Raw genomic sequence first — 17,940 nt, forward strand, 5'->3', positions numbered from 1 at the left:
GGAAACATCGGAGGACCCGAAGAAAAATACACGCGGCCACGTTAATATTTTTTTGAAAAATTTAATAAATTAAAATCTCCGCTTATTTTGTTTCTTTAGCCTCTGGCCGCTACGAGGCGCTCTCTCCGCTGCGAGATTCCCGCATGAGGGTCAAACAGAAGTCTGGCACAGGGCTGCAGCAGCATGTCGTACCGGGGGATCCTCGCCTGTGCTGTGCAAGGATGAGAGCCACGCGCGCGTTGCTGCTGCTGCGTTTGTCTCGCGGGAGCCGCATTCTCGGCCTGGCGCGTGTGCAGCGATGCGGGGAGACGCGGAGCAGCGCGCCTGAGAACCCGCCTCTCTCTCTCTCGGTGCACCACTCAGCACCACCGCCAACTCAGCAGCAGCTGCTGCAACAGCAACAGCGAGTTATCTAATTCCTGGCTTCCACCAATGGTCGCAAAGAGCACGGGGCACTCCCCCCCCCCCCCCCCCCAGCAGCCCCGGGGAGTGGCATTGGTCTGAAGAGCTCCGTCCTCACTCCCCCGGCTCCCCAGGGTGGTGGTGGTGATGGTGGTTGTTGTTGTTGTAGTCGTGGACCCCGACGTATCCACCACCGCTCGCTCCGTGCTGGCAGACGGGCGGGCGAGCGAGCGAGATTCCAGCACGGTAAGTTGTTAAGAACGCCTCTCTACTAAACGTCTGTCGCTCCGTGCGTAGGCGACCGTGCTCATCGGAGATGCGGGGAGACGGGCTGGCAGACGATACGCAAACACGAAGTTGTTGAGCTCTTGCAGTCCTCCGTAAAGTCAGACGAGCCCAGAGCTCGTGTTCTCGCCTCCAACGGCGACACTCGCTTCGTGCGGGTTCCACACTTGGAGCGATCAGTTGCGCGCGACTTTGGTTGCGCGCAACTTTATTTATGAAACTGAAGCGCGTCTGCGTGGAAGATTGCGCATGCAACGAGTCAGACGTCCACGTGCAAGCAGACACTCGAAGTTGCCCGGTTTAGAAAGCAACAGATCGCGCTCATATACAGCAAGCAAGCAAGCAACCCCTGTTGACCATGAATTGGATGACTGTGTACCATGCGTCCATGGTCAATTCGCTGTGGTATTTAAACTGTTTGGTGCTGGGAACGTTGTTTCCCAACGTAGTAGCAATAAGAGTGACGTGGAGGCGGCTGTCCAAGTGCCTGGAGTCACCCTGACTGCTGGATGCTGAATTCTGAGGTCGTTAGGATTTGGGTGCCATACCCCAGATATGACTGCAGTATAGTATTCCGTCAGCTGAACCTCTGCTTTATATGATGGGCGCCACGGTGGCTAGGAGATGTTAACTACCTCGCCTGGTGTACAGGAGGTCGTGGGTTCGATCCCGACCCTGGCGCATGCTGCTGCTGTATATTTGTTGGAGTTTGCGGGGTCTCTCTCCCCTGTAGTCGAGTGGATATTTCTCCGGGTCCTCCGGTTCTATACCCTACACGTTTAGAAACGTGTTTGAGTGTTTGGCTGCTATAAATGTTTACATGATAATTCTCTTTGTTAAGCAATCATTTGTGCCCAGGTCGCTTATGAAAATTAGTTTTATAGCTCAGTGAACCTTTCCTGGTAACGTCGTGACAATTATTTTATTATGTTTTGTTTTTATTATTTTATTACTTCCCTTCTACGTGACTTTACCGAAAGAACCAAGAAGATGAATCCCTGCAGTCACGAAAGCTTTAAATCGAAAAATAAAACAGGATATCGTTGCAGTAAATGCGAATATCCAACACCATGGAAATATGGAATTTCCACCATCGCCAACAATGAGTATTGGCCATGCTTGTTTGAGGAGGGATACATCTTCACATTGTTAATGTTATTTATGCGACACTGATATTTTTAAATCTTCAACAGCAATCGGTGTGTTCTGCAGACTCGGTGTGCATGCAGCTGTTTCTCATGGCCACCTGGTCCACAAGATTAAGCTCCTGCTCGGCACACTACGCTGGTGTGTTCACTCCACTATCTATTGATGAGTGCATCTCGCAGTTCACGTATTTTTGTGTTTGTTCTGATTGCTATACTTCATTGCTGGAGCAGTGCTCGACTTTGTTCACGATTGTGTCATTTTGTTGACCCAGGCCACGTTTGCAAATGAGTCTCTTCTTGGTCTCTTTGAGTTCCCTCGCCTGGTTCAACAAAAAACAACTTTCAACTAAAAGCAACTTTAAACTAAACGCAACTTTAAACTAAACGCAACTGTAAACTAAAAGCAACTTTAAACAAAAAACAACTTTAAACTAAAAGCAACTTTAAACTAAACGCAACTTTAAACTAAAAGCAACTTTAAACTTGACCGGTCACTGCTCGGTGTTACGTGTCTGCGTCTTCCCCGTGGCCATTGCGCTCTGTAACGTGGTGCACGCCGAAAACAATGATTCACCATCAGCCCCACCGGCCTATTGCGTCGCCACAATCCAACCGCGCTCCTGCTGCACGTGAGCTCATCAACATATCTTCTATGTGGTTGTGGTCGTCCTCTCTCCGGGTCCTCCGGTTTTCCCCTCCACATTTAGAATGGACATGCGTTTCGAGTATTTGGCCGCTAGAAATTTCGAGACGATAATGCTACTTAATTGGGCTATCACGTGTGGCCAGGCCGCTTCTGAAAAAGAGTTATTATCCAGAAAACCACATTTTTTATTTTGACCAATATAATGAATGTGATCTTGAAAATTTAGTTTTGAATCAAGATGATCCCAAGATAGATCTTGGCTTGCTCTATTTAATAGTTATTTCAGGAATGCTATTGAAGAAAAATAACTTCCTGCTTTAGTCCTGGTGAGAAGCGTAGCACCTTGGTGTTGGAGATATTCAGGACTAGTTTAAGAGCAACTCGCTGATGTTGTAGTTTGTTGAAATCACCCTGGAGCCTAGCAACACGTCATCCAGAGAGTGGCCAGCAGCAATCAGTATCGTGTCATCTGCAACAGATTTACCCTGGAATGATCCAGGTCATTGCCCAAGTCATTGACATAAAGAGAGAACAAGAGGGGGCCGAGGATGGAACCCTGTGGAACCCCTTTTGTCATCTTAACACTGTTTGACCTCCAACCATCTGTGAAGACAGTTTGGGTGCGAGAAGAGAGGTAATGTTTTAACCATTCCGCTGCTTGTTTGGAGAAACGGAGGCAACTTAGTTGACTAAGCAGCGTGTTGCTACACAAGCAAGCCTGGCTCTGCTGATGGGATACTGCAAGTCAAAACCAGTCCAGACTCTGCTTGTGTTCAATCCGTGCTACTGAATGTATGTCCTCCCAAAAGGATGTAGGGCTTATAGGTTGTGTAAATTGTACTATTACTATACACTTTCCTCTTCAGGCACAATGGTATAATAATTAATGCCGATTTTAATACTTGCATCGCTAAATAGAGTTTAGTAAATCAAAGTGATTTTCTATCTCCCATGCTTGCATCAATTGGATAAATAATCAATTTTCGTTGATGCATCGCTCCAGCCCTACTGCTCTTCATCACAATATTCTGTGCACGCGTGCCACTTGCTACCCCTGTTTGTCTCTGCATCTGTGTAGGCAGCTCTTATGCCGGTTGAACTCCACTCAGGGTGCCTCATGCTCACTGACGTGTGCAGGATGCACTCCCGTTTGCCGGACTAATCTGAAAAAAATCCACATCTCAGGCCTGTGTATGTATGCATGTTGAACCTCTTTCGCGCCGTACATAGCCAACCATGCTAATGGGAGGTGTAGTGTTGAGTCTATGGGTAGTGTAAGTCTATGGGCAGTATGCATGTGTGTTGAACTACTTTCGCACTGTATGTAACCAACCGTGCTAATCGGAGGAGACGGATTGCAGTTGCGATTTTGTGGAGCGTAGCAGCAGCAGCAGCAGCTTCGGCTGTGATTGGTCACTGGCATGATGCCAAGCTGTGGCCTTCTCAGAGAGAGACGTGGACAGCATACATGTCTTGAGGCTATTTTCTTGCTCAGACATGCATTTTACCCAATCTAGCATCTTTACACGAAGTTCCATTGCAAATATTCCCTGGCCAGCATTGGAAATAAAAACAGCAATGCAGGCTACGGGCAAATGCCTGCTTGGAAAGTATTATAACAGACACACACACACAACAAACTATTCATAATTGCATACTGTACGCACAATGTTTCATGCACATAATAAACAATGCATAAAACTAACCCATACGTACAATGCACGCATTACCCACATCACGTAATAAACCAACTACATAAAACACGTTGTATAATAAGGCACACTAAAATTATGATACATTACATAACCACTATGCAAAGTGCGGTCGTGTCACTACGGTTTACTGCGGTGAGTAACAATGTCTTTAAAAACAACGTCGTTAGTAATTCTCTCTAAATCATATTAACGCTGAGCGGCTTGCACGTTGTGAGATTCAGCGGTGATCGGGACACTCATCCTGCCACTTGCAGACGTCTCGAAACGGGAACGGGTTAATAGTGTCTCTTAGAAATGTGTTAGGTGCCGTATTTGCTATACCAAACTCTAATGTGTGGACCTGTTTGGTCCTAATATAGTTCAAACTCTTTGGACACAACAATGAAAAACTCTTTGAGCTCATGAAATAATGTTTGTTGATTTTTTCAGATTGAGCCTTGGAAGACAGAGGAGGAAAGGTGAGTGGAACAACAGGACGAGAATCAAGGGAAGAAGCAGAAGACGGAAACAATTTAAAGTTAGAACAACACAGAAATACAAGATAAAGAAAATGTGCAATAATAACTAAAGAAGGTAAGAGAGACAGGGAAACAAGAATAGAACTATAATACAAATTTAAGTAACCATTTGGTAGAAGATTCTATTAAATGTAGGATTAACTGTGATGCAAGGAAATGAAATTAAAATCTATAAAAGAAGATCAAGCAAATAGATTTTAACAAAGCACAAGCAGACAAAGAGTCACGAGACAAGAAGATACCAGGCAAGGTGAGAAGGTAGGAAGAGAGGACGATCAACAAAATCAAGCAATCACGAAACTGGTAAAACAAAAACGGCATAAAGTAACACGCAGTAACAACACCAAAGAGCTGAACACGTGGCAGGAAAACCAGAGTCTGTGGAGTAAGAGGACTGATCTGTCGCTGTCACTGACAACGAGGAGAGATGGCGCAGGTTTGCCGGATCCTATCGCGGGCCCCGGGCTCGCTGAGCAGGGGAACGCGTGGCCTGTCCGCGGCGGCCTCGTCGTCATCATCGTCGTCGTCATCGTCGCCACCGTCGGCAGAGAAGGCCGTGCCGTACGCCAAGACGCTGAAGGAGGAGGACGGCGGTGGCGGGGCGAAGGTTCCCGGCGCTCCCAGCAAAGCGCTGCCGCGGCACGCGAGCGTCGTGGTGGTGGGCGGCGGTAGCCTGGGCTGCCAGACGCTCTACCACCTGGCCAAGGCCGGCGTGACGGACGCCGTGCTGCTCGAGAGGGACCGGCTCACGGCCGGCACCACCTGGCACACGGCCGGTGAGTGGGCTCATCATTGTCATCGTCGTTATCATCGTTATCATCGTTGTAATCATTATGGTCATCGGCATTGTCGCCAATATCATCATTGTCAATATGTGTGTTGTTGGACTTCTATCGCCCCGTATGTAGCCAACCGTGCTAATCGTGTCATCACAATGGTTAATTTGGTGCTAATTATTCTCGTTGATATTGAAGAAGAAAGACAAAACTGCAAGGTGACATTCCTCCCACCGGCAGGCCAATGTCCCCCTGCCAGCCGCACCACAGGAATCCTGTGTTGAGGGGGGGGCAGCTGCCTCCGGGGGTCCGCTTGGCAAGACTGCGGCAGGGCTTGGGAATGGTTGAGATGCGGCGTAGGGTGCTGTGAGTTTCTTAGACGTTTAAGCATCATTTACATTAAAATCCTTATCCATATCTTTCACAGTAAGATAGATTCAGTGGCAGTGCTTTGCATTGGTAAGTCAACAGTTGTCCTCTGAAGAGTCTGGCCCTTGCCATTGCAACCAACGGGGTTAGGATCACAATTGAGCAACATCCGTGCCCTTGTGTGCAGTGGTGACTGTACGTCAACAGTTCTCCTGCTGCGTTTGTTTAACCTGATGATGGTTGCTTGCGTTGCGATCGAAACGTCGTGATCTATTGATTTTATACTTGCGTGACTTTACCGACAGAAGCAAAGAGTATGGATTCCTGCAGTCACGAAAGCTTCAAATCAATATTGTATGATACTGATGCATAGGTTATCGCAGCTGTGCTGTATCGCTCTTCAGGAACTGAATTAATTTACAGCACATGGAAGGAAAAGTCAGACATCATGCCAAACAACAATTGGGGCAACTCGGAAACTCATCGAAAAATGATGATGATGATGATGACGCTGATAATAATAATAATGCAATGCATAATGTGCGCAATATTTAACGTATATAGATGACCACGACTGAGTTGCGGAGTCAAGCTCAGCGTGGCTCGAAAAGCCAAGGGATAGAGGTGGAAGCCCTTTAATGTCTCTTCAAAGTCGGCGTGGGTTGAACGCTTACTGCTGTGAATGTGCAGCAGCAGCAGCAGGAGTAGCAGCAGCACGGATGACAGTGGCCGCGTTCCACACGGCAGGGGGCTGCCGTGGAGAATCGACGCCCGGCAGTGGCGTAATTGCTCCTCGGTGCAAAGAGCAGGAGGAGGTTGTGAGTCGTGCTGGTGCGAGCCATAGTGCAGGGTCTTCTTTTTCTCTTCATGGTCCACCGCAAAATCGCATCCACTGCACAAGCCATGGCAGCAGCAGATGCGGATGCCTGATGATGCAGAATAGAAAATGTAAAACTCTCTAGGAGTGTTGCGACTGCGGTCATCCAGGACTGACCGGTACAAACGCATAACGACGCCATGCCCGATCCACAAATACGAAGGAGACATCTCACTCCGCTACTCCTGACTCGGTTGTCTCACTTGACCCACCGGAATGTGAAATTGTAGTCGTTGCGCTGCATCTACATCAGCCATACGAACAAAGCGCAGGGTGACGGGAGGCGGAGAGAGAGAGACACGGCGGACGACCGAGCGTAGAGGCCGTGGTGACAGAGGCACCGATGATGACGACGATGATGATGTTGCCCGGGCCCCAGGCTTGCTATGGCAGCTGCGGCCGAGCGACACGGAGGTGGAGCTGCTGAGGCACACGCGCCGCGTCGTCTCGGAAGACCTGGAGCGCGAGACGGGCCTGCACACCGGCTGGATCCAGAATGGGGGGCTCTTCATCGCCTCCAACCGCCAGCGCCTCGACGAGTACAAGCGCCTCATGTCTGTACGTGAGGGGCACGGCCACCGCCGCTGTCCGCGCGCTCATTCCCAAACGCCTCCGCCGCGTGGGGGTTTTGCGGGTTTTGCTGCGCGGCTCTGTGCGGCGTTTTTGGGTTTTTGCCGCGTGCGGACACGATGTGCGACGTTTCCATTCACATGCTTGGGGGCTTGTTCGGAAACTGATTAGAGTTCCAATTCAATTCCTCCTATCTCTACCGCTGTCTACCATATCCATAACTGTTTGCTATTATCTATGATCTATGCTATATATCTAACACCATCTACCCTCTCTAGCACCAAGTCCTATCTCTAACACATATTAATGACACTGACTCACATCTCCAATGTTGCCTCCTGTCTCGAACACTGACTGCTATCTCCAGCACCGACTATCTCCAACACTGACTTCTCTTCTTCTGTGTAGGACACGTATTTTGGTTGTACTGCGTGTTGTTCGGCACGATGTCCGACGTTTCAGTCCACATTCTGGGCGCTTCATCAGGAACTGAAGAAAGCTCCAGTTTAATCACGTTTATAAAAACATTGATGGGCTGCCTCTAGGCACTCTGGATTCCTCCCAGACAAAAGCGCGCTCCACATCTGCCTCGCCTAGAGTGCAGGAGGTCGTGGGTTCGATTCCGACCATGACACCTGTATATTTGGAGTTTTCATATTCTCCCTGTGGTCGCGTGGAGGTTTCGCTGGTTTTTCTCCGGTATTTCCCTCCACATTTAGAATCAACATCACGCATTTCGAGTATTTAGCTGCTAGAAATTTACACGTGACGAGCCACTTCATTGAGCGATCATTTGTGGCCAGATCACATCTGAAAAAGAGCTGCATAGCTCAGTGGGCCTTAACTGGTCAAATAAAAGTTTAAATAAACAAGATCCACTTGTCTACATCAGACATCAGCAGCTCCTCCTAGCTGAAGCCCTTCCACCAGCAGTGGGGAGGTAATTGCAGGACTGCGCCTTTACTTTGAAAGTAACATTGTCGGATTTTCTCTGTTCAACCTGTTCGTGTGAATAACGATTTCCCATTTTCTTCCATGCAAAGTGGTTCCCCTGTTGCCTTCATAACTCTTAGGAGTCTACGCAGATGAAAAGGGCACTTTGTCTTCACTGTGGAGTCAGCACATTTAGCCCACTGGTGTATTTATATAATGAAGTGCTTATCCATTTGTTTGTATTGTGTTGAACCATTAACCAACTGGATCAATATTTGCATCCAAAGAGCTAACAGTGACCTTGCACTCTTAAACCATCCACTTGTCGTTATTACTTGGCTGTACACAAGCATCAACACTCGCGCATGCACACACGGACTCCCGTGTTTAGCCTCCAGACTGCCGGGTCGGGTGCTGCTCGTGTGAGCCTGTCCACAGTGGCCCATCTCGAGAGGGTGGTGGAGTCAACACAGCACGCATGCCTGTGCTGTCTTACTATAAAGACAATGTTAATAACCAGGTGTAATCGGTGAAGCGAGCAACCTATTACTCGTGGCACACCACAGGAAGGAGAGTCAAGGATGGAAAACGCAAAATGATTTTTTTTGGTTCTTTCGGTAAAGTCACGTAGAAGGGAATTAATAAAATAATAAAAATAAAACATAACAAAATACAATACAATGCAGTCACGAAAGCTTTAAATCAAAACACAAAAGGAATTGGAAAGGGCAGAGAGAAACACACATAATGAGGGAATGGATGTAAAAAGGGGCCAAAAGGTGTGGGATGATGAGGATGGGAGGAAGAGGCTCCGCGAGGGCAGCGATGCTGCTGCTGCTGCTGCACTGAGGAGCGGCGGAGTCTGTTTCCACGGGGGGCGGGGCGAGGGCAGCGATGATGCTGCTGCTGCTGCACTGAGGAGCGGCGGAGTCTGTTTCCACGGGGGGCGGGGCGAGGGGAGCGATTCAGAATGGGAGTGGCTACGCAGAAGTCACGTGATTAGCGGGAGGTGTCACCTGATTTACAGACGTAGATAATCTCTTAAGTATTAAGACATTTTTACAGGAGGATCCTGCACTGGTATGTTATTCTTGCCAGTTGATTATTAACGCATGTTTTATAATATATTTCACGTTTTATATTATATTTCATGTTTTATATTACATTTTATATAATATTTTATATAATATTTCATGTTTTATATTTCATGTTTTATATTATATTTCATGTTTTATATTACATTTTATATAATATTTTATATTATATTTCATGTTTTATATTTCATGTTTTATATTATATTTAATGTTTTATATGTTGGAGGAAACTGGAGTACCCGGAGCGGGTGCCACGGTGGCTAGGAGATGTTGACTGCCTTGCCGGTTATACAGGAGGTTGTGGGTTCGATCCCGACCACCACATCTCTGTCATCCAATCAATGAAAATTACATTAAAAACATAATTTCGGGAGAGGAAGTAAAAAAAACCAATGTATTCCTTCATTTGAGGCAGTATCATCTAACATTTAAAGCAACCCGATTTCGGCACCGAGTACTGTCAGCTACCATGACAGTTTTAAATGATGTAACCTCATGTAACCTTGTTTTAGAGAGGAGGCAAATGTTTGGTTGTATATGTTGACTCAAATAAATAGCCTTTGACATGATAAATAATTCACTTTCTAATCTCCACGCAGATACTCTGTGGTGGTGGTGGCAATAACGCCGCCACAGACTCAGATGCCAGTGTGATCAGCTAATCCAGCTGCATTGATTAACAAGGCTGACTGCTGATGAGAACCAGAATGTCAAAACCGGTCCTGAGTTTGCTCCCTTGAATGAATGTCTCTTGATAATATTTGTCTGGAAAGCTGATAGGCTGGTTGGACTGAGATATAGCTTTGCTTCTTTATTAAAGTTCTGCTTATATCTCGTAAACAAAAAATTAGACGTGTTCTCAAGTAATCTTGCGGAACATTTAGAAACAATTCATTGGACTGTCTGGCGGCCGTGGAGGAGGAGTTCCTGAAGCCTCAGATCGTGGATCCACTCTCTTTTCTCTCTTTACATGAACAGTGTTGTACTCAAAGTCAACTCAGCGAAGAAGAAAAATAATAATCTTGTCCTGGTAACCCCCGCTGCCCACCCTTTGTATATATCCGCTTTCTTTGGAGTGGGGAGGGGGGTGATGGGGAGATCACCTCCCCCTTGAGACCTCAGCAATTGATATTTTTTTGTTATATTTGCCTGAAAATACGTTGGCAATTATTATTATTAATGTTGTTGTTGTTGTTGTTGTAGGGCCCTATTTAAAAAAACTTGAACTTTTGTAACTGTCACCGCCACCCAGGGAAGTTTGTCGATCCGCATTTGAAATGACATTAAATAGATTTACGAAACGGTCTGCTCCACGGTGACGATGACGACGTCGACGACGGCGGTGGCGGTGATCGCAGCGGACGGCACTGACCCTCCTCCACGTCCCCCCCCTCCGTGCCCCCAGCTGGGCAAGGCGTACGGCATCGAGTCGCACGTGCTGTCTCCCGCCGACACCAAGGCGCTCTACCCGCTCATGAACGTTGACGACCTTTACGGGACGCTGTACGTGCCGGGCGACGGCACCATGGACCCCGCCGGCACGTGCTCCACCCTGGCCCGCGCCGCCACGGCACGCGGAGCCCAGGTCGGTAGACTCCGGCATCCCCCTGGCAGTGGGCGGCGAGGGTGAGAGGTGTGGCGGACGACAGAAGGGGGCGCAGGTCCCGGTGTGTGGGAGGCCCGGTGTTGAGGGTGGGTGCGGCGCAACGAGAAGGTGTTGAGTCTGCACAGATGCAGAGTTGAGTACCGGCGACGCGGTGGCGAGATGTTCACTACCTCGCCTGGTACGGAGGAGCTCGTCGGTTTCGATCCCAACCCTGATACCTGTATATTTGGTGTTTGCGTGTTCTCCCTGTAGTCACGTGAATTTTTCCCCGGATCCTCTCGTTTTTCCCTCCACATCTAGAATCAACGTGCGAGTATTTGCCTGCTATGAATTTCCACATGCTAAGCCACTTCGTTGAGCTATAATTTACGATAGCCAGGTTGCTTCTGAAAAAAGCTACATAGCTCAGTGGGCCTTACCTGGTGAAATAACATTGTTTAGTTTAAGTTTAGACATAGAACGAGGGAGGCACAAGAGGCCCGTGTGGGAGACACGGAAAGGATGGATTCGGGTCTGAGTGTGAGGGACTCACGGGGGATGAATGAGGGAGACGAACAGAGACAATGGGGTTGAGTATGCGAGACACAGGCTCTTTGTCGGAGACATCGGCAGTAGCTGGGTGGAATGTGGCATCCCTCCGTGGTGTGCGTGGCTGCTGCTGCTGCTGCAGCAGAAGGTGGTACGGCAAGTCCCCGTTTAACGCGGTGGTAGATACCTTCCTGAAAAGTGCCGCTTGAAGCAAAAATCATTGCCCAATAAATAGTGTAACGATAAAGTTTGGACGAGGTGCGACAAACGCTCACGCAGTGAGATAGCGGGACAAATAACTGAGGGTACGCCGCCGCGTTACTGTGTCATTCTGCGTACTGTGTCAGACCGCTCAGCCGCGCAGCTCAAGAAAGTAGTTCGTCGTCGACTGCTCAGAAGCCGCGTTATAGCGGTGCGCGTTCCACATTGTGCGAAAAGTGTTCCCTCGTGATAGAACCACGTTTTAGCGACAAGGCGTTGTGTGAACACCATGCGACCCTGTGTGCTGCTGCTGCTGGTGCTGCAGGTGATAGAGAACTGCGCGGTGACCGGCGTGCGCGTGGAGGAGGACGACATGGGCGTAGCGAGGGTGCGCGCCGTGGAGACGCAGCACGGCGTCATCCACACGCCCTGCGTCGTCAACTGTGCCGGTAACAGCCTCCAGTGACAGTGTGCGGTAATGACCGTCACGCCGCCACCAGTGTGAATGGGGCGCTGCGGTGCCGAGATGTTAACTACCTCGCCTGGTATACAGGAAGTCGTGGGTTCGATCCAGACCCTGACGCCTGCTGTATATTTGGAGTTTGCGTGTCTCTCTCTCTCTTCCTGTGGTCGTGTGGATTTCTCTGGGTCCTCCGGTTTTTCCCTCCACATTTAGAATCAACAAGCATTTAGAGTATCGATTTAAAGCTTTCGTGACTGCAGGGATTCATCTTCTTGGTTCTTTCGGTAAAGTCACGTAGAAGGGAAATAATAAAATACAAATGAAACATAATAAAATAAAATTAAAATATATGTTCGATTTATTTTATTTTATTATTTCCCTTCTACGTGACTTTACCGAAAGAACCAAGAAGAAGCATTTAGGGCATTTGGCTGCTTTACATTTCCACGTTGTAAACCCTCTTTAGTGGATGAATCATTTGTGGCCAGGTCGCTCCTCAAACAGAGTCAATAGCTCAGTGGACCTCACCGTATAAAAACTAAATTATGTAGTTTAACATCGTTTAATTCGTGTTCGTAGGCAAGTCAAAGTGGTGATCTGCTCATATGAGCATTGAGTTTGGAGTTCATCTCCCGTTTACAGTGCTCTGAGCCTTTGGTGGAAATTCCACGTTCCGGTCGTTAGGCAGTCTATTTGGTACAATTAATGGGTCAAAAAGGGTTCCTTCATCGGGACTGCCATGGAACTTGATGCCCATGTCAGGATTTCTTTTTTCAGTGGAATCCCATTGGGACGAGCTGAGTTAGAAGGGTTAAAGTAAATCAGAGCGTGTTCTACTTCTTGCACCTTGAGAGCTCTATGATAGATGGGGAGGCATGTACACTCCTCACAGACCGAGGGGGCGTGGGGCGGGGGCACATGGGGACAGATAGATGATGAGGAGAGGGCCCCGCTCCGGCCCCGTGGGGGAGTGGAGCTTGCGCGAGGCCGTGTGCTCACCCACTGCATCGATGCGACTGACCGCAGGACTGACCCGCAAGAGAGACTTGCACTGCGTGGTGTTGCAGAGCCGTCCGCGCACGTTTAACAACCGCTTCACAACACCCACCTGCGCTGCTACGCGCCGCGTTTGTTCATCGTGATTGTTTGCCACGTGGCAACTGTATTTATTGGCCATGTCGGGTGGAGGAGGGATCACTACGCACATTTTTACTCACGCGATCTGACTCGAAACTGCGGCCGGCTCTGGTGGAGTTCACCGCCCCACCCCCGTCCACCTGCGTGGCATGCCAGCCTCAATGGGTGCTCTCCTCTTTGCAGGGGTGTGGGCAAGGAAGTTGGGACGAATGGCGGGCGTGAATGTGCCTCTCTGCGCCATGCACCACGCGTACGTGGTGACGGAGCGCATTGAGGGAATCCAGGTAACCCTTGCGGCGAGTGTGTGTGTGTGTGTGGGGAGCGGTAGTGCAGTGGTTAGCACGCTGCTCTACGAACTCGGGGACCCGAATTCATTCCTGCTCACGGCGAACACCGGTGACGATTATCTGAACCGGTCCTGGGGCCTCTCTTAGGTCGACTTAGCCTCAGATGAGTACGTGGTGCGGTGTGTAAATCTCTCCACTCGGGAGACAAAAGTAGCCCGACGTGGTGCTGGCCACCCACCCTCTCGTGTGCCGTGCTCACTAACGGTGCTTCCCCCAAGACAGTCGTCTGTTTAGGCTATGCGGGCACACGAGCAATGACACTCCATTCTGACCTCGTCAGGCCTCACCATGGTTAAAGGATAGACCAGCATGCCACGGTGGCTAGGAGATGTTAACAACCTCGCCTGGTGTACAGGGGGTCGTGGGTTCGATCCCGACCCTGACGTCTGCTGTATATTTGGGGATTGGGTGTCTCTCTCCCCATGGTCACGTGGATTTTTCTCCGGGTATTCTGGTTGATCCCTCCACGTTTATAAACTCCATGACGCGTTTCGAGTATTTGGCTGCTATAAATGTCCACGTCATAAGCCACTTCATTGAGGTCGCTTCTAAGAGCTATATAGCTCAGTGTACCTTCCCTATTAAAATATATTAAAATATATTAACAAACATGGTTTAATAGCAGCTGCCTTTTGTTTCTCATTTGAAGCGATGAGAGCGCGATGTTTCTTGTTGTGTGCGTTTGCCCTAGAACATGCCCAACGTCCGAGACCACGACGCCTCCGTGTACCTGCGCCTGCAGGGCGACGCGTTGTCCGTGGGGGGCTACGAGTCCAACCCCGTCTTCTGGGAGGAGGTACGGAGCCCGTTACCCGCCCCCACCCCACATCGCCCGACGTAGCCACACATTGACAATGACTAGTACGAGTTATAACACGCGCACAATTCAGCACGGCGCGGCAAGTCGCGCTACGCGTTTCGGGGCGCGTCACCGAGGGGCGTGTGGAGTTGCTGCTGCTGCTGCTGCTGTGGTCTCCGAAAGCGGCGGGTCGCGGGGGGCGTGCGGCACCGCTCTCGCCTCTCTCGCCTCGTCGTCGTCGTCGTCGTAGCCCCGGTGCAACACGTCGCTGTTCAGTGGGCGAGGGGCCTCTCTCGACTGATCAGAGAAGAAGTCTACGTTGCGTCCTGTTCATCCACAATATTCTGATTGGCAAACCTGCGCTGTACTTGGCTCATTCATTGTCCCCATTGTCAAGCCCAAGAAACCTCAGACGTCTGTCGAATCGCCTTTTAAATATCCCTGGAATTAAGAATTGTAAAAGGTGACAAAGCCTTTGCCGTTGCAGCACCGTTTTGGAACAACCTTGTTGCCTACTTAACATCGTACATTTTCCATCAAAAAATATCCTGAAGCAGGATATTAGTGCTGGACACAGTCACATTTGCAAACGTGATTAGTAACTGTGATCATTACCCGTGTATCGGTAGTTCAATGTTAATGTGCCGTTGTATTGATGGACTCCTGCTGTGTGGCGTTACCTTGCTGTGGTCTGGGACTGCATTGTTGTTGTTTTTGCTGCTTTTTCCCAAGCTTGATAAATCGGACTTTATCATGAATACATTATATATTTACTCTTTTTTTGTTACTTTCTTACTATTTTCTCTATTTTGCACTGCTGTAACCTTTCTGACCCCGTGCCCATACTGGACATTTGTGAAACAGGAGCTTCATAGCTCATCGGATTCCTCCTCCTGCCATCTAAATAAACATTCTGATTGATTATAATTCTCTCTCTCTCTCTCCTGCGTCGAGCGTAGGTCTCCGACAGCTTCGCGTTCGGACTGTTCGACCTCGACTGGGACGTCTTCGCGCAGCACATCGAGGGCGCCGTCAACCGCGTGCCCACGCTCGCCAACACCGGCATCAAGTCCACCGTGTGCGGCCCCGGTGAGGCTCGGTCGTGGCGTACCGGGGGGGATTGGCGGTGGCCCGGCTGGCTTGGCGCGCTCGCGCGGTCTCCGGCGCGGCCACGGAGCCCGTGAAACTTCGGGCTTCGGTGTTTCGGAGGAAAACGGCGGCGACGGGTTTGGCCGAGTACCGACATCCCGAGCGAGCACCTGGGGCCTGATCGCCGCGAAACCTCGGAGAGTGAATTTACACCGAAACAAGAACGGTTTGTTTTTTGAAATCGAATCCGCTCCATCTCGCGTCAGATCCTCCCACTGTGACCTCTGGAAAGTCGTGGAAAGAGGATTTTTGCCTGACCAATAATGACGATGCAATATTACACTGATTTCCTGTTCGAACGAGGATTATGACAGTGCTCATGCCCTGTTACACCCCTGAGATAATGGTGGAAGCTCCATACTCCTATGGTGGGGGCGAGCCTATCCACTGTTGACTCCCCTACAAAGTGGTGCTCATTTTATCGAGCACAAACGGATGATTGGCTGAGTCAACCCTCAACCAGGAATTGAACTCTCAACCTTCCGATTGCAGACCGGCATTCTCTACAGCCCATTGCTAATCCGCTGCTGGATGAAGGCTTCCCCACTCAATGGCGATGCTCCCACACTTGATCAGAGCGCACGGGAACGTGGCCTTCTTGGCCAGTAGATGGCACATCCTGCACGTGGTCCTTGAGTTCGTAGCTTTGCCCCAGTGGCTCCGAGATTCAGTATCCAAAGACTGTACTTCGGCAGTGATGTGGTCGAATAGTGGCGCGTTTTCTGCTAAGTTGCAGAGTTCGTGGTTTGAACCCAGCAGCTGCCATGGTTAATACCGTGAGTGTATTGACTAAAAAAATGCACGCCCTCTGCTTTCACAGGCAACGCTAAAGATCCCGTGATGTTTTCTGAAGACGGCTGCTTGCGTTGTAGCCGAAACGTCGTGAGAATTATTTTATTTTATTATGTTTTATTTTTATTATTTTATTACTTCCCTTCTACGTGACTTTACCGAAAGAACCAAGAAGATGAATCCCTGCAGTCACGAAAGCTTTACATCGAAAAATCCCGTGACGTTGTTCGAAGAAGAGTGGGCAAGGTGTGCCGGCGTCACGGTTCAAATTGTCCAAGTTTGAAAAAAAAAATACTCCCAAATTATTGATTCGGGTAAAACAACAAAGCAATGTCCACACCCCCTCCTCCTCCCCCCTAATGGAGGACTTTATCCATCTGTGACACAGCACCTTCTTGACATCCTTGTGCTATAAGAATAGCACAAATACCAAATCAAATCACTATAAATGTAAAGCTGAACTTGTTTCCACGATCATGTGGTGGTGTGCATCTCTGTTAGTAAACTTGACCCAGTGGTTGAAATTCAACATTCCTATGACAGAGATATGCTTTTATCTTGGGCTCGACTCATTTAATAGATCAAGTTCCAGTGAGACCCATTATCTCTGGCATAGCGGTCTATAAACGTAATTACGTTGATCCTATTATGGATAATAATTTAGTGTCGTGCCAAATGACAATTTCCCCCCGAAGGAAATTTTGACCCTGGGCAGTGCATCACTTTGTGGCGAGATGTTATCTCCCTCGCCCGGTACGCGGGAGGTTCGCGGGTTCCATCCCAGCTGCCTGTTGTATGTTTGGAGTCGGCGTGTTCTCTCTCCCCACGTGGGTCGCATGGATTGTTCTCCAGGTTCTTCTGGGTTTTCCCTCCACATTTCGAAATATACGTTGAGATTATTTGGCTGCTACAGATACGATCCTTCTTGTTTTGGTGCCATTTCTTAATTCGTTTTTTTCAATTTATTTTGCTTGATAGTAGGCTTTTCATTTGCTTGGTAGTGGCCGTATACAGGATTTGGTCCTTATATATAATTAATGTACAGCGTTATTGGATGCTATTAGTTTGAATGACGTTATATAACATTAAAGTAGAATTATTATTAGATCAGCCACTTTGACGAACTATCTAGTGTGTGGCCAGGTCGCCACTAATAAAGAGCGAATAGCCCAGTGGGCTTTGCTTGGTAAGTAAAATAGTTTAGTCATTTTGTGTCAGACAATGGTCCTGAAAGATGATGGCACAAACACAGCCCTGGAGTTACTTCAATTGCCTCCTATCCACACGAGATACCACATCAATTTGTCATCATCATCATCATCAGCAGCAGCAGCAGCAGGCATGGTCAATCCACAATTGGATTAAGGCCCCTCTCCAAATTGCCACCACCTTTCACAATCCCACCATCTCCGAGGCGGATGACCTCTCAGATTCGTTTCCATACCCCTGTAAAGAACGTTACGTAGAGAAGTGTCATTTGAGTTCTCAATAAGAAATTGCCAAATTAGGTGATTAACCGAATTTAATATACCGCGCAACCACCGGGCGACTGAGCTGTGGCTATCAGCTCGCCGCCCACACCGGA

The 17,940-nt window shown here is 48.8% G+C and overlaps 1 protein-coding gene across 5 annotated transcripts in view; it reads left to right on the forward strand.

Moving 5' to 3' along the window:
- Window positions 1-176: 176 nt before the first annotated feature.
- SARDH (sarcosine dehydrogenase) overlaps window positions 177-17,940 on the forward strand; it is an 86,523-nt gene continuing 68,759 nt past the window's right edge. The window contains exons 1-10 of one of the 5 annotated variants that reach the window (XM_061571712.1): window positions 182-648; window positions 1,881-1,974; window positions 3,560-3,672; window positions 4,626-5,490; window positions 7,116-7,294; window positions 10,739-10,918; window positions 11,994-12,117; window positions 13,452-13,552; window positions 14,307-14,411; window positions 15,374-15,503. In XM_061571712.1, coding sequence (XP_061427696.1) covers window positions 5,142-5,490; window positions 7,116-7,294; window positions 10,739-10,918; window positions 11,994-12,117; window positions 13,452-13,552; window positions 14,307-14,411; window positions 15,374-15,503 — 1,168 coding nt within the window. In that variant the 5' untranslated portion in view covers window positions 182-648; window positions 1,881-1,974; window positions 3,560-3,672; window positions 4,626-5,141. Of the gene's footprint in view, window positions 649-1,880; window positions 1,975-3,559; window positions 3,673-4,625; window positions 5,491-7,115; window positions 7,295-10,738; window positions 10,919-11,993; window positions 12,118-13,451; window positions 13,553-14,306; window positions 14,412-15,373; window positions 15,504-17,940 lie in introns of all 5 variants that reach the window. The other 4 variants (XM_061571713.1, XM_061571715.1, XM_061571716.1 and 1 more) reach the window with 4 other exon arrangements.

Source organism: Lethenteron reissneri, chromosome 48 (assembly GCF_015708825.2).
Source record: "Lethenteron reissneri isolate LAM-NWPU_2019-01 chromosome 48, ASM1570882v1, whole genome shotgun sequence".
Classification (NCBI taxonomy): domain Eukaryota; kingdom Metazoa; phylum Chordata; class Hyperoartia; order Petromyzontiformes; family Petromyzontidae; genus Lethenteron; species Lethenteron reissneri.